This window comes from Citrus sinensis, chromosome 8 (assembly GCF_022201045.2).
Source record: "Citrus sinensis cultivar Valencia sweet orange chromosome 8, DVS_A1.0, whole genome shotgun sequence".
NCBI classification, from domain to species: domain Eukaryota; kingdom Viridiplantae; phylum Streptophyta; class Magnoliopsida; order Sapindales; family Rutaceae; genus Citrus; species Citrus sinensis.
The window spans coordinates 29339612-29356848 of NC_068563.1; the positions used below are offsets into that span (position 1 = coordinate 29339612).

Consider the following 17237-nt stretch of genomic DNA (forward strand, 5'->3'; position numbering starts at 1 on the left):
TATATGTCCCATTGCCATCTCTAACCCATTTATTTTTCATGTCGGGTTATGGTCTCAATATGTTGACACGATTCTTAAATAGATCGTGTTTGGGTCAACCTAAATTTGACACAACACAAACACGATCTGATGACTCGTTTTGCCAACTATAGTACTAATATAATAATAGTTATATATATATAGGTTTACTCCCTTCTCCCATCCATTTGTCTTTATTTTTTGAATGATAAATAAATTAAAGTTTATAATAATTTAGAAAAAAAATTAAAAAAATTAATTTATTAGAGATAAACTAAAATTAACCCTTTTAAAATAGATTGGGTGGTAGGTTACGGTGCACATGTTTGGTCAGGATGAATCGAAGTGGAGGGCAAACGCAAATTGATTAGGCTTAATGTATGTAGGTAATTGGAATCGTATGCTCGTGGGAACAGAGAAGATGGAGTCTTCAAGGAACGTATGCTCGTGTCACAGGTGATGTCAAAGGACTCGGGTACTTCTTCTCTCTCTCTCTTTCTTTGTGTGTGTGTGTGTCTCTCTCTATACATATATATGTCCAAAGGACTCGGGCACTTGGCAGAGCTATGGCTGCCACATTCCGTACATGCTAGCTCTACGAATGAAACAGAGCTTAACAAATGCATGTGCAAATGGGAAATACAAGATACACACACACACACACACACACACACACACACACACATACATGTTTTAATTCCTTTGATTTAATTACGTTCAATATAATTAATCATTAATATTTTATATTAATTGCTACCTGCAGGCATGCTGTAGTGGAGGAATTGGCAGCGCTAGGCGCCAGTCTGCGACATCTCATCTTGAGCAGAACGGGAGAAGCTAATCAATAAAGTCTCTTCTATGTTCAATGGGAAGCTTAACATTCTCGTATGTTTCAAAATCTGTATATAGCCGTTAATTGAGTTAAAATCCCTGAGATTAATTAATTTTCGATATTATATTTTTCAAATTCGTATGTACATATATAGATATTAATTATTTGATTTACATACTGAACTGTGCGCTATATAGCTAAATAACGTGGAAGCAAGTGTTGCAAAGCCAACATTAGAGTACAATGCTGAAGATTTTTCATTAGTAATGACAACCAATTTCGAGTCTGCTTTCCACTTGTGTCAACTTGCACATCCTCTTCTAAAAGCTTCTGGTGCAGCTAGTATTATACTCGTGTCTTCGGGGCTAGGCCTGGTCTTAGCAAATGTTGGAACTGTATATTCAGCTACTAAAGGTAAGTTACATATAAATAACAGTTGAAATCAAGCATATCTCTGTTTGTACATTTTAATGGAAAGTACTGATGATGAATTGCCTGATTATTATATTCATTTGCAGGGGCCATGAATCAGCTTGGAAAAAATCTGGCATGTGAGTGGCAGGGGATGATATCAGGACTAATGCTGTGGCTTCTTGGGTTATCAGAATTCCCATCGTTGAACCTGTAACAACTACATATTGTTTGATTACATTATATTATGTTCAAACCTGTTTTAAATACGATTTTTGAATTAGGCTTATTCCGCCAGTTTTGTCCATTTCCGACTCTAAAAGTCTCAATTCAGGCTTCCCATTAGGGCATGGTTTTAATATTATTGTCAATTCTTAACAAGAAACTAGATTGTTTACTATAGTGTTTTGGCCCCTTATTGCTTGCAGTATCTGGGAAACGGGGAATTTTTGGACGAAGTCTAAGTCTCGAACCCCAATTGGACGCCCCAGGGAGACAAAGGAGGTTTCTTCTTTGATAGCGTTTCCGTGCATGCCAGCAGCCTCTTCCATAACCGGTCAGACTATTTGTGTTCGCGGAGGATTTACAGTGAATGGCTTTTTCCTCCCAAGCACCTGATCGCGATCACTTACAAGAAGCTAGCTCAAGTTGTTAAAGAACGATGAAGTCCCATTTGCGGTGGTAAAATTTTATCTCTAGCTAAGTGCTCTCTAGTTCAATAAAATCTTGACTAGTTTAGCCACGATAATATAAATTCATTGCTTCTTTTTGCATTTCGTTATTCAATTCTATTTTACAGGTTTCATTTTTTATTAGCTCCTATATTTAAGAGGTTGTTCCCAGTTTTTGTAATTAGCCTATACAAAATTAATGGAATTCCCAATCACATGCGAAATGAATCCAAGCATTAAGTGATTACAAAAATTTTTGACAGATTCGATGATGAAGTTAAATCAGTAATCACACTGATATAAGTAAAATAAAGCAAAATCGTAGTTACTCACTAGAAATTTCTCATAAGGGGAGGTTCTTTGGAGTTCAAGACGTCACTGCTTCTGAGAATTTCTCATCAGCGAAATACTGGAAATTAACAAGAAAAAACTAAGATTAATAACATAGTATTCTCATCTCACATAAGACTTTCTCAGATAAATTAAAGATCATTTCTTATTAATACACTAAATACAAAAACCTGGTTGAATTATTCTTACTGCTTCATTTAGGGAAGTTTTGACAAACCAATGGGCGACTGAATTAGCTCTAATGCTGTCTCCAGCCCTTTCACATGTAAGCTTCTTTGGAAGTTGGTTCATGGCTCCTGCAAACAAAATACACAAACCTCTATATGTCTCTACAATCTCTTAAATCCGTTTCTGTGGTATGTTATTAAGTTAATTAATATATATATATAATTACCTTTATTAACTGCATATAGAGGTGCTCCACTTATTGATACTGTTGGGAAATTGAGCTTTCTCCCAAGATCAATTTAAGTAATTTATCAAACAACAAATTAACAGAAAAAATTAAATGAAAAATAATATCAATCCTACAACATAGGATTTACGTGTAAAACTCCAAATTCGTCAAAAAAACCACGGCCGTTGTCAAAAAGATAACTAGAGAAAAATATTTATTATGTGGAAAATTATTATAATTACACTCTCAGAAATAATTTCTCTCACCCAAGCTCCAGATACACCCAAAATACTAAAACTTCCTAATACTCACTTAATGCTTAACTTGCATTAGATTTCACAGCTCTATAGAATTTTGAATGCTTCTCTCTAGGATGATTAAAATGAAGGAAGAAAAAAAGGTATACAAATATTTTTTTAATGATTTGTCACATCCTACATATACTTTACAATTTCGAGTCAATTAATTAGAATATTTTTGAATTCATACATTTATATCACAATCTATGATCTATAGAAAATAGCTCCATAACCATCTATTTTTCTTTTGTTGAATATAAATTGTGAAATTCATTAATACTAATTCATTCTAGCAATATGTATTTTGTTACAGGAAGCAGTTAAGTTAAAATGGATTGATCTTCATCACTCTCGAGACTGGGCGAAAATCCCTTATTCCTCAGAATTGCCAAACCTCGAGAGAATAGAACTTTTGAACCGTAGAAAGTTGCCTTACGTTGTCCCAACCATTCATAATTTTAATCATCTTAGCAGCTTGTGTCTCGAAGGTTGCAAGAGTCCTAAGCACTTTCCAAGTAACACCCATTTTAGATCTCCAATTGCAGTTAATTTCTCCTTGTATATTGATCTCACAGAGTTTCCACAAATCACCGAAAATGTAAGACCTTTACGTGGGACCCCAATAGAAGAAATTCGTGCATCAGTTGAGTGCCTAAATCTCGAGAATTGCAAAAGGCTTAAAAGTATTAGTATTTCAAGTAAAAACATTTGCAAAAGAATTATAAAACTGTATTAGAATTAATAAGAGTGTTTGGCATAAGAGTAAGAGAAAGAGAAAGAAAACTTTGACTGAGAGAAATTCTTATTGATTAAAATATGAAAAATCATACATTGTAATTGTGTTGACTATTATTTATAGTTACACTGAAAAACTGATAACAGAAACAGAGCTCAAAGCTGCCGAATTAACAAACCATTTCATCTTCCAATCATAACATGCCAGCTGGACAAATCGTTACAACTTAATCAACCATATAACCATCTAATCCAGCTCAGCAGGTCACAACATCTTCAGTCAGCTCAGCAGCCTTCAACTTATATACTTAACATCCCCCCTCAAGCTCAACCTGGTGAAGTCAGGGTGAGCTTGTCTCTCAAATAATGAAAAGGATGATAGGCTAAAGCTTTGGTGAGGATATCAGCTGAGTTATGGGAACTAGGAACATAACTAACTTCAAAGCTCTTATTAGCAATCTTTTCACGCAAGAAATGCACATCAAGTTCTATGTGTTTAGTTCGAGAGTGAAATTTTGGATTGCTTGCTAAAGCAGCAGCACTTTGGTTATCACACCAAATGACAGGAGTAGAGACAAGAGAAATACCAATTTCAGTCAACAAGGACTTAAGCCATAAAACCTCAGATGCAGCCATTGCTAAAGCTCGATACTCTGATTCAGTGCTGGACCTGGACACTACTCCTTGTTTCTTTGAACACCAAGAAACCAGAGTAGGACCAAAATAAACACAATATCCAGCAATCGATTTTCTGTCATCCCTATCAGCTGCCCAGTCTGCATCACTGAAGCAATCTATGTGTAATGGACCTTGATTTGAATATTATAATCCCATGTGCATTGTACCCTTTAGATATCTAAGGATCCTTTTGCATGCTTGCCAGTGATTATTTGTTGGTGCAGCTAGAAACTGGCTGAGCTTGTTGACAGGAAATGCTATCTCAGGTCTGGTCAAGGTAGCATACTGAAGAGCTCCAATTGTGCTTCTATACAAAGTTGCATCAGTAAATGATTCACTGTCAGTTTTGGTAAGTGGAACATTGGCAGCCATTGGAGTAGAGCAAGGGGTACAGTCGTGCATCTTAACTTTGTTGAGGAGATCAGCTATATACTTTGTCTGAGAGAGATGTAAGCCTGTTTCAGATTTGGTGACCTGAATACCAAGAAAATAATGCAGTTCTCCAAGATCTTTAAGAGCAAAAGTTGACTGCAGATTATTGATAACTTGCTGAATCTGAATAGAATCTGAACCTGTTACAATGATATCATCCACATAAACTAATACCAGCAAGAGATGACCTTGAGTCCTCTGAAAAAACAGAGAATTATCAGACTTGGAATTCTTGAAACCCCATTGAGTAGTTAACACTGTTTTTAATCTATCAAACCAAGCTCTAGGAGCTTGTTTGAGACCATATAATGCCTTCTGCAGTTTACAGATGTGAGTAGGTTTAGCTGGATCCACAAAGCCTTCAGGCTGCTGCATATACACTTCTTCAGTAAGATAACCATGGAGGAAGGCATTATTTATGTCAACTTGTCTCAATGACCAGTGATTAAGAACAGCCAAGCTCAAAATAAGTTTAACTGTAGAAGCCTTCACCACTGGACTAAAAGTCTCATTATAATCAATGCCTTGAGTTTGATGGAAACCCTTTGCTACAAGTCTGGCTTTGTACCTTGAGACACTACCATCTGCATTGTGTTTAATTCTAAATACCCATTTGTTTCCTACAACTTTGACAGGAGATGTCGGCTGAACAAGTGTCCAGGTCTGATTTTTAACTAAGGCTTGATATTCTTCTTGCATTGCTTGAAGCCACTTTGGATCATTTAGAGCAGCTGAAACTGTAAGTGGTTCTGTTGGCTTAGGATTACATTCAACTAGATAGGCCTTTTTTGGTTTGAATATTCCCATTTTGGATCGGGTAGTCATAGGATGACCAATTATGGGTTGTGAAGGTGGAGATAGGTGATGAAGAGGTTGAGAAGATGATTGCTGATTTATAGGACTAGGAGTATGAGACAACAAATGATTTTCTGAACTGGACAGGTTTGAAGTTGATGGTAAATCAGTTGCTGGAGGTGTAGATTGAGAGAGAGATCTATCAAGTTGTTCAGCAGTCTGTGATAATGTGAATGAGACAAGAGGATTTGAAGAAGTAGACTCATGTAAAGAATCAGAACATGACTTTGTAGAGAACTTGTCAGCTGATTGGAAGGGAAAAGATGATTCATCAAAGGTGACATGATTACTTATATAGACTCTTCCAGAAGGATGAAGACATTGATATCCTTTGTGAAGTGAGCTATAGCCAAGAAAGACACATCTTTCACTTCTAAACTGAAGCTTATGATGATTATAAGGTCTAAGATAAGGGTAACAAGAGCAGCCAAAAATTTTCATCATTGTATAATCTGGGAGCTTGTGAAATAATTTTTCAAATGGTGATTTATTGTTGAGAATAGGTGTAGGAAGTCTGTTAATGAGATAGGTGGCTGTATGAAATGCATTCCACCAGAATTTGAGTGGCAAGTGAGCTTGGGCAAGAAGTGTGAGACCTGTTTCAACAATATGTCTATGTTTTCTCTCTATTTTCCCATTTTGGTGATGTATATAAGGGCATGGATGTCTAAATTGTATGCCTTGTTCAGAAAGATATGACACAAAAGGCCTAAATTCCCCACCCCAATCAGTTTGTAAGCACTTGATTCTCAAGTTTAGACAATTTTCTATCATATTTTTGAAGTCAATAAAGGCTGATAGAGTTTTGGATTTTGCTGTAAGGGGAAATATCCAAGTGTATCGGGTATAATCATCTAGGATAGATAGATAGTAGGAGTATCCTTGGGAGGAGGTAATGGGAGCTGGTCCCCAGAGATCAGCATGTAACAATTCAAGGGGCTGAGTGGTTGATGTTTCTATTGAAGGAAAATGCTGCATATGACACTTGCCTAGTTGACAGGCATCACAAAACTGTGGTTTTGAGTCTTTGGAAAGAACAAAGGTTGAATCCAGGCACTTCATGATTTGTTTTAAGGCATGAGTTATTGGATGACCCATTCTTTTGTGCAACAGGTTATAATCAACAGTCTTATTACATGAAGCAAAATGAGCCACAGAGGCATTTTTATTGATTTGAGGATTATTTACAAGCATAAGAGGACAAGTCTCAGTATCAAGGGAATTCAATTGAGTAAACATAGACACTGGAACTACTGACAATTGATTTATTGGATTAAAAACAGACTCTGAAGAGTTGAACACTGGAACAACAGAACTTGAGTTATCACAGACTGCATTCAAACTTGGAACTTGATAAAGACCTCCTCTAGCAATCCCCTTGAGCAATGTGATCCTTGAGTTCTTGTCCTTAACAAAACAGACATGATTGTAAAACTCAATGAAAACATTGTTATCAGCAAGCAATTTGGAAACACTGATAAGGTTTTTAGTAATTGAAGGTACATGTAAAACATGATTCAGGTAAATAGGTTTTGTAGACAGAGTTTTAATAGCAACAGATCCAACATTGTGAATAGGCAATCCCATACCATTTCCTACATGCAGTATCTCACAGCCACGGTAAGTTGAGTATTTAGATAGCATACCTGCATCTTGAGCAATGTGATTAGTTTCTCCAGAGTCAAGATACCAAGCTGGATCAGCTATATTGCTGTAATTTGCCAATTGTGCAGAGGGATGTACATTGTGAGGAATACCAACATTTCCAGCATACATGCTTGTTGTTTGAACCCCATTATATGCACCATTTACACCTTGAAAATCAAAAACACCTTGAGAATTCATGACACCTGGATTCTGATAGGCAACATAACCAAAGTAAGGTCCAGCTTGTTTAGGAAAGTTAGGCCTGAATCCAGACCCAAAACCAGAAGCATTGTACCCAGAACCTCTGCCAAAATAATTTTGATTGTTTCCAGGAGATCCTCTATAATTCTGACCTCCACCTCTTGGCCTAAAAGCATCAAAACCTCTGTTTCTATGAATAAAGCCCTGATTGAACCTGTGTTTACACTTATAAGCTGCATGACCTGGGATGAAACAAATTTGACATACAACATCTCTTCCAGGACCTGTATTGCTATTCTGACTGTTATCATAAGCACCTGAATTACCAGCACCTGCATTCTTCTGATTATATCCAGATTTATTGTATCCTTGACTTTTCTGAGCAAAATTTGCTGTCATTTCATGCTGAGGTTCATTATGATATTTTCCTTTGTTCATTTCCAACCTAGTTTCATGACTAAGCATCATAGAATACACCTCCTCAACAGTGAGTTTCTCTTTTTCCAGTCTAGTAAGTATATTTGTAACTAGAGATTCATAGTTATCATCCAATCCAGTAAGCAAATGCATAATCAATTCATTTGAAGTGACTGGATTACCTCCAATGGCCAAACTATCAGCAATTTTTTTCATCTTATTAAAATAATCACTTACTGAAAGTGATCCTTTCTTTGTTGATTGAATTTGCATCTTCAAAGGTAGATACCTTGCTTTAGATTGTGACATGAAGATTTCGGCAAGCATCTCCCAGAGCTCAAGTGATGTTTCGCAGTTGATCACCATGATTAAAATTATCCACCATTGATGATAGCATCCAGCTCTGCAGAAGCTTATCGGTTTTCATCCATAAAGCATAATCTGGATTTTCTTGTTTTTGTGAAGCTTCAGCTCCAGATCTTCGAGATTCTTGAGTTGATTCCACGAGATAGCGTTCTGGACACACATTCTCACCATTGATGAAGCTTTCGAGTCCATTAGCAATGATTGATGTTCTCACTTGAGCCTTCCAAACTAGATAGTTTGATCTGTCGAGCTTTACAGGTTGAACAAAATGAAATGAGAGTGAAGAGGAAGCTATATGATTAGATCCAGACATAGTTGATGGCTCTGATACCATATTAGAATTAATAAGAGTGTTTGGCATAAGAGAAAGAGAAAGAGAACTTTAACTGAGAGAAATTCTTATTGATTAAAATCTGAAAATCATACATTGTAATCGTGTTGACTATTATTTATAGTTACACTGAAAACTGATAACAGAAACAGAGCTCAAAGCTGCCGAATTAACAAACCATTTCATCTTCCAATCATAACATGCCAGCTGGACAAATCGTTACAACTTAATCAACCATATAACTATCTAATCCAGCTCAGCAGCTCACAACATCTTCAGTCAGCTCAGCAGCCTTCAACTTATATACTTAACAAACTGCAATTAACTTATTTATAGGCAAAAAACTTGCCTAATAGCCTTCAAGTTTGATCAAATTTGGTGGCTTACCCACCAAATTTGATCAAATGAATTTGGTCATGTTCAACCATGGCTGCTCCCATGCTTCAAGAATGGAGGCTAAAGCCTTTACTTTGACAGATACCACACCACAAACTGAAGACATGAAAACAATATTTCATGCGCTTGATGCTTTCAGAAAAGTGTGTACAATGTGGGACGAGCTGACTCAAAATTTTGTAGCTATGATAAATGACAAGTCTTCAGCTGTGTAACCTACTGTAGTAGCCCTTCGCATTTGTCCCAACATTGTTTATCTACAGTCATGCACATGGACATGGACTAACTTAATATATTATAAAAAAAATGTATAGATTATACATCTAGTAATTAATTAAGTGATCACATAAAAGGATGTTCAGTTTGCCAACGAAAAGAGAGGAGACATGTTTCATTAGATTCTTTCATTGTTCTTGTTTTGAAACATCGCATACAGAATATAAATTTTAATATATAAAAAATTATATTTTTTGATCTATTAAAATATTGAAATTTATATTTTTTATCTGCTTTTTGCTACAAAATTATTATTATTATTATTAGCTAGCTCAGCTAGGCAGCGATAATAAAGAAAGTACCCGAGTCCTCTAGATCCACCGATAACAAGCGTGGTCAGGCGTCGAGCCTCCATCTGTCATGTCCCGCCGTGCCATTCTATTTGCCTGATCCATTCTTTCTGCTCTGGTTAATGCTCTATTTGCTTCCACGTTCTGGACTTAGATAACAATTCCATCAGGAAGTCTTGGATATTAGTCAACTGTGTCCCGTACAATTACAATTAATACGTGGCAGAAAAGAATTCGCAGCACTCAAAGTTAAAGTGATCTCTAGTTCAATAAAATCTTGACAAGTTTAGCCATGATAACAAATTCATTGCTTCTTTTTCCATTTCGTTATTCAATTCTGTTTTATAGGTATCAGCTTTGATTAGCTCCTATATTTCAGAGATTGTTCCCAGTTTTTTGTAATTAGCCTATACAAAATTAATGGAATTTCCAATCACATGCGAAACGAATACAAGCATTAAGTGATTACAAAATTTTTTGACAGATTCGATTATGAAATTATATCACAGTGATTATAAAGAACCAATGCCAAAACAGAGGCAACTATCTCATATAAAAGTAAAATAAAGCAAAATTGTAGTTAATCACTAGAAATTTCTCATAAGAGGAGTGTTGATGCCAAAATCTGGTCTGCTGATGATGGCAACCGAATTATCTCGTCAACACTTGAATTTGTTTTGATGGGAAACTATAGCTTGCTGCTCTCATAGAATCAAAATCACGACGATACTTCCTTTATCTGTTGATACCTTCTTTAATATGCAACAACAGAAAACTGTCAGGGGCGCTAGATTTTTACCGGCGAAAACCCTTTGATGTTCAAGTCAGCAATTGAGTTTTTTACTAGAAAAAATGATAATCTCAAAAACTCGAGATTTCTTAATTTTTTTTTTTAATCTCAAACTTCTTCTTCTCTATGAAAAAGGAAGAGTCCATTTTTTTTTAATCTCACCGGGTTCTTATAGACAACCGTGAGTACTGCTTGTCCTTTAATAGACAGCCATTACCAAATTGAATGCACCACATGAATTAAGAATTAATGCATTCATTTCTGTATAATTATTGAGCTGCCGTTATTACGCCGGTCGCACTTAGATGTTATGGCATAACGTGCTTAGATGTTACGGACGAACTTCCAAGTGGAGTTCAACAGTTTGAGTATTTAACCAAAGGCTCAAGATCGACCAACCCGATTCTGGTATGCTCGTAGGGTACTGGTCGTGCTTGCACATTCAACCAACTAAATCTCTCCTCGATGTTTCACAACATTGGAATTTAGTCACTATGTCTTATATCCCAAACAGGGAGGTTCTTTGGTGTTCGAGACGTCACTGAACAACGGTATTATGTAATTTAAAAAAAAAGTGAAGATTGATATAATAATGACACTTAGGAGTCAGCTCAAAGACTCATCAACTTGAGAGCGTTTGGGTTTCAAAACATTACTACTATTTTCAGTTATATAAAGTCCTCTAATTAGTTGAAGCCTCCTCCTCATTCAGTGAAATGGACCCAAATTGAATAATGTTAAATATTGACTTGAAGACATAATCAAAATCAAATATGGCTAGTAAGTTGATGCCTATCTCTTCAGATACATAGAGAATTCAGATTTGGTCATTCATCATGCACATTAATTTATTTTCATTTTTATCGTCACACCAACTTTTGCTTTTGGATGGGAAGTTTGGGATAGAATTGTAGTGCCTTCACAAGCCTATGTTTTATATGACAAAAAAATATGTTGAGTAACGAAAAGTACCAGCTCGGCCATGTCATCATCTCTCACCCTGAGATGAATCTCCTTAGCTGAATGGTACGAGCAGAGTCCTGGTAAAACATCGTGTACGGGCATGTGCCAACTAGAAACGAGCACCGATCAGAGATATGTACCGACCAAATACTCATCACCCAAAGAAAGAGGACACGATCTCACGAAATTGTGACAGTTTCGCCATGTCCCGAACTGCTGGGGAGAACATGACATCCCACGTTTACCCACGATTCGGTGGTTAGAGACCCATAAGGGTCTATCATCATCCGAAAATAGGGGGCATAAAGAATACTCAGAAAACGTGGGATGACGGCTATAAGAAGCCAAGGGACTGATGAAGAAATGGACACAAAAATTGAGAGAAAAGGAGAAACTCTGCCAAATTATTATCAGAAATTCGTATATCCAAATCCTTGAGATATTTCGTATTAAAAATATTGCAACTAATATGTACAACACAAATCATGTAGTTTTTCCGTAAACATCTTGTGCTAACTTAAGCATTGGAGGGTTTACGCCGGTAAAACTACCGGCGTCTCTAATATGCTTCTGTGAGCGCAGGATTATAAAGACGAAAAAGGGTGATTCCAACCCTAGGAGCTCGAACAATTGTTGAAGCAGGGAGAGGGCGACATCTTCTCCATTGACCATACAAGCGTTGGTGGAACGATTTGGTCGAGCAAAGGGCGATCAGATTTCAACATCAACATTTTGGCGCCGTCTGTGGAGAGCTGGATAAAAAGCTACCACCAAGTTAGTAGTCATTAGAGGAGCAGCGAACAATCGGTTATGGATGTGACAAGGAAGGATGCCTTAGGAGGCGACAATGAAACTAGTGAAATAATTACTCTCCGAGAGATCACAAATGAGGTTAGAGAGAGGATGATGCAAGAGCGGATGGAACAGATGGAGAAGCAAATGGAGACTCTCACAGCTATACTGCATGAGCTGAGGGATGAGCGGAGAAAGGATTGTGAAACTACCACGGTGAGAGATGAAGCCATTGCAGAACCCAGCCTCCGGAGGCGTAGAATCGAGGAGATTCCTCTGTTGGGAGGGCAACCCTATGGGGTGCATTCACATAGAAGTGCAGGTCGGATCCCAGGAGAGTGCGTGGATGAAATGAGAGACCAATCTCGCTCTGGGCGAGTTCTGGGAGTTGATAGCCGAGGAGTAAATGTTGAAGAAAGTGAGCTCAGACAGCGGTTGCATAACGCTGAGCAGGAGCAAGACCAAGTAGCTGCACGCGAACCAGACCGCACTTTAGAATTGGAAGGTGAGATGCGAAGGTTGGCGTAGGTGATGGATGAGATCTAAGGCGAGAGAAAGCCTTCGAGTTGGAGGATAATGCTGGATGAAGAATCTCCACTATCAACCAAGATCATGGGTACGGTGATTCCAAGAGATTTCCGCTTTCCTGACCTCAAATACTCCGGGAGAAGCGACCTGCTAATGCATATTGAGCGTTTCAATGACATAACGGGTGTGTAGGGATTAACACACAGCTCAGAGGTGCAGAGTGTTCCCATTGACACTAGAGGGGCGAGCCCGAGAGTGGTACCGTAAACTACCACGTGGAAGAATAAGGAGATATGAACAGATCTACCAGGAGTTGGCCGAACAATTTTGCGGAGCAATAGCCCCGGAGGACGATATGATGGAATTGATAGGGATGAAGCAGGAGGAACACGAATCCCTTCGTGATTTTGTGAAGAGATATCACCGGGCCGTACTTGATTTTAGGGCTTTTAATCACCCACAGGCATTAAGAAGGTTAAATAAAGGTGTGAGGATATGTCGATTGTGGTACAACTTGAGAAACTCCATCATTCAGAATTATTCAGCGGGGTATGAGCAGGCGATGAGAGATATAGAAATTGAAGAGGAGAAAACGACGAGGATAAAGAGTGAACAGCTGGAGGAGCTGAGGCGAAAGGTGAAGAGAACACTGAGTGGAAGCGTGTTGGGAAAGCGAGCTGGGGAATCATCAATAATGAGGGGAGCATCTGCTCGGTCCCGCCCTTACACAATAGTTTAAAGACCACAATAGTTCCAACACAGTCGAGCTCAGCCCCAGAGTCCCCCATTCCCGGAACGGCAGCGGGAATTTCGACAGATGGCTGCCCATCCATATCACAATACCTTAAGAGTAGTGAATGAGGTTAAACCCAAACTAGCAGACCAAGCCAACCACCCCCAGTCCCAGCTCGAGACGAGTTTCATGACAGCCGAGCAGTCCAACTGATTGACTATAGCTTGGCGTATAAACAGTACACCCCGTTGAAAATTTCTATGGAGGAGTTGTATAGGAGGATCAAGGGACGAGGCCTACTATATCCTCCCATCCCTGTAACTAAACCAGCTCACAAACGGGATAAAAGCAGATTCTGTAAATTCCACGATACTCATGGTCATACTATCAGCTAGTGCAGTGATCTGAAAAATCAGGTGGAGGATTTGGTGAGAAACTGTTACTTGGATGAGTATGTAGATGGGACATTCCCTATTATTGAATCACAATATACGCTGGGGGATGGAGTCGGGAGAGATCTAGAGCGTGAACAGCCAACTATCCAGGTGATAGCAGAAGGGCCGACATTGGCTGGAGATTCGAACATGGTACAGAAGAATTATAGGAGATATGCTCTGACTAGCAAAGAGATGTTTTTCAATTTGCCAACAGTTAAGAGGGCGAAAGTGAGGCAAGTCCCATTATGTAGACAAATGATGATGAAGAAGATGTTTTATACCCTCATGAGGATGCACTAATGATTAAGGCGATGGTGGCGGGTAAAGAATTTCGGCGAATACTAGTGGATACGTGCAGCTCGGTTGACATATTGTTTAAGTCGGCCTTAGATGATATGGGAATTGCGGATTTAAAATTGGAACGGACGAACACATCCTTGAAGGGATTTGGAGGAGGACGATTGACCCCCATAGGGATCGTCGAGCTGCCGATTACTATAGAATCGAAGCCGTTTGAAAAAACAGTGATGCTGGACTTTGTAGTGGTGGAAGAGAAAAGCCATACCAGATGATACTGGGGCGACCTTTCATGAGGGTAAGTCAATGTGTTATATCCACACATTATCTGGCATTGAAATACAGAGTGAACGGGGTTGTGGGCGTAGTAAAAGGAGACCAGAGAATGGCGAAGAGTTGTTATGCTACAGCCACCAAAGAAACATTACAAGTTACCACTCTGAATAACCAAGGAAACTCTAAAAAGGGTCGCCAGGAACCAGCGGAGAAATTGGAAGAGGTTTTGGTAAGCAAGAATGACCTTAACAGAGTGGTAAGGATCGAGTCGAGATTCGGCGAGGCAATAAAAGGCGAGCTGATAAAGTGCCTACAGTCCCATGCAGATATATTTACCTGGTCGTATCAGGAAAAGTGCAAGACCGGTGAGGCAGAAAATGAGATGCTTTAACTAGAAAAGGTATGAGGCCATAAATGTTGAAGTAGAAAAGTTGTTGTGAGTAGGATTCATAGGGAAGGCTAAATACCCGGAATTGATTTCTAATGTGGTGTTGGTAAAAAAGGTCAATGGAAAATGAAGAATGTGTGTGGATTTCACAGACCTTAATAAGGCCTGCCCAAATGATGACTTTCCCCTACCTAAAATAGATCAATTGGTTGACTCAACGACAAGCCACAGTCTGCTTAGCTTCATGGATGCCTTTTCGGGATACAACCAGATACCCATGGACAAGTAGGATGAGGAGAGTACCACGTTTATAACTAACATGAGCTTGTTTTGCTACAGGGTGATGCCCTTTGGCCTGAAAAATGCAGAGGCTACCTATCAAAGGTTGGTGAATAAATTTTTCAAGCCATTGATTGGTCACACTATGAAAATATACGTGGATGATATGATCATGAAGTCTAGAGAGCCAATAGACCATGTGAAGCACTTGGAAGAGACCTTCAAACTGTTGAGGAAGTACCAAATGAAGCTGAATCTGGAGAAGTGTGCATTTGGAGTTAGCTCGAGTAAATTCTTGGGGTTCCTGCTGAGCCACCGAGGGATAGAGGCCAACCTAGAAAAAATATGGGTTGTACTAGAAATGAAATCCCCTCAAACAATTAAGGAGGTGCAGAGCCTTACAGGGAAGTTGGCGGCATTGAACCGGTTCATCTCGCGAGCCACGAATAAGTGTCACCATTTCTTCTAAACCATAAAGAAAATTGAGGAAAATGGAGTGGACTGCAGAATGTGAGGAGGCATTTGGTCAACTGAATGAATATCTTGCCAGTACCCCATTAATATCGACTTCGAGAGAGAGTGACGGGTTGTATTTATACTTAGTTGTCTCTAAATGGGCTACCAGCTTGGTATTAGTCAGAGAAGGTGAGGGAAAGCAACACCCCGTGTACTACACTAGCAAGGCCTTAGTGGACGCAGAAACTAGATATCCGCTGATGGAGAAATGGGCACTGGCTTTAATAACGGCAGCACGCAAGCTCAGACCATATTTTCAGGCCCACTCGATAGTAGTGATGACCGACCAACCTCTTCGGCAAACGCTCCTAAAACCATATGCATCTGGTCGATTAGTAAAATGGTCTGTAGAGCTGAGTGAATTCGACCTATCTTATAGACCTCGAGGAGCAATCAAAGCCTAAGCCTTGACTGATTTTATGGTTGACCGTACGGAACCAAGGGAAGGAGTTCAGAAGGAACAACCGGTTGAACCGGAGAAACCAGAGGGGGTGTGGCTGGTAACGGTTGATGGGTCACGTAGTGAATAAGGGTCCGGAGCAGGAGTAGTAATACGAAGCCGATAAGGGGCTGAGGTGTCCTATGCAGTGAAGTTCGAATTCCAGCTCACGAATAATCAAGCAGAATATGAAACCTTCATCACCGGGCTCGGGTTGGCACACATTATGAGCAGAAATGGTAGAAATCTGAGCAGACTCTCGGTTAGTCTGTAATCAACTCAATGAACAATTCCAAGCAAGGGAAGAGAATATAGAGCTTTATTTGAAGAAGGCAAAGCAAATGATTAGGCTCTTCCAAGAAGTAGAAATAAAGTAGATATTCTAGACAGAGAATTTCCGAGCAGATATGTTGGTAAGAATGGCAGCAATTGCGGATCCGAAGTTACCCAAGTCGGTCCCATTGGAAGTAAGGACCTCGCCAAGCATAGGGGAGATTTTCCTGTAAACATCTTGGGCTAACTTAAGTATCGGATGGTTTACGCCGGTAAAACTACCGGCGTCTCTGATCTATTTCTGTGAACGCAAGATTAGAAAGAAGAAAAATGGTGATTTCAATCTCAGGAGCTCGAACAATTGTTGAAGCAAGGAGAGGGTGATATCTTCTCTATTAACCATACAAACGTTGATAAAATTATCTAATCAAATAAAGAACGATCAAATTTCAGCATCAACAAAATAATTAAAAGAAACGAACAATTTTCATTAGAATATACAGTAATCTTAATATCGCCTTGCTGGAAGGATGCCCTTAATTTCGCTGATATTAGATTCTGTAAAAGGATTGGATCCAATAAAATCTTGCAATTTGGATCACGGCATGCAGATCTCACCTTATCTTATCTGAACTAAATCTAGTGACCTTTTTATTTTCACAATTGATCTTTATCTATAATCAATCAAATGGTGTCTGCTCGATATTTATCAGTTTGGATAATTTTTTTATTTAAAAAAAATCTGAATTTTGACGTAACTCACTTTAGTTTCCATCTTCCTCACTGAACCGGTGACGACAACGCACTTACGTAGGTAAATTTGTTTCAGGTGCATAATTGTTAACTATGCAAGTTGAGATAATAATTAATTAGACACGTGTTTCTTTTGAGATGGGAAAATTTCATAATGATAATTTATTAAA

The 17237-nt window shown here is 38.7% G+C and overlaps 1 protein-coding gene across 7 annotated transcripts; it reads left to right on the forward strand.

The window, feature by feature from the left end:
* The first annotated feature begins 424 nt into the window (after positions 1 to 424).
* LOC102617904 (tropinone reductase homolog At2g29360-like) lies at positions 425 to 3619 on the forward strand. Of its 7 annotated transcripts, XR_008050975.1 has the most exons (6): positions 521 to 640; positions 782 to 903; positions 1048 to 1264; positions 1369 to 1474; positions 1690 to 1942; positions 3293 to 3619. XR_008050975.1 is itself a non-coding variant. In XM_015533312.3 (5 exons), exons 2-5 carry the CDS (start codon positions 877 to 879, stop codon positions 1877 to 1879), a joined length of 540 nt encoding a protein of 179 aa, XP_015388798.1. In that variant the 5' UTR covers positions 425 to 493; positions 782 to 876; the 3' UTR covers positions 1880 to 2073. The 7 variants fall into 7 exon arrangements, 6 of the variants coding, with proteins under 6 accessions (XP_015388798.1, XP_052288115.1, XP_052288117.1 ...); XM_015533312.3 differs by lacking the exons at positions 521 to 640; positions 3293 to 3619 and adding an exon at positions 425 to 493 and having other exon boundaries at positions 1690 to 2073; XM_052432155.1 differs by lacking the exons at positions 521 to 640; positions 3293 to 3619 and adding an exon at positions 425 to 474 and having other exon boundaries at positions 1690 to 2073.
* Positions 3620 to 17237: the final 13618 nt, after the last annotated feature.

What these genes read in the sequence shown, in the direction of transcription:
- LOC102617904 (XM_015533312.3), top strand. Translation starts at nt 877, where the DNA reads ATGTTCAATGGGAAGCTTAACATTCTC. An exon ending in ATGGGAAGCTTAACATTCTC is followed by an intron (nt 904 to 1,047) that starts GTATGTTTCAAA and finishes TGCGCTATATAG; the next exon opens with CTAAATAACGTGGAAGCAAG. An exon ending in TGTATATTCAGCTACTAAAG is followed by an intron (nt 1,265 to 1,368) that starts GTAAGTTACATA and finishes ATTCATTTGCAG; the next exon opens with GGGCCATGAATCAGCTTGGA.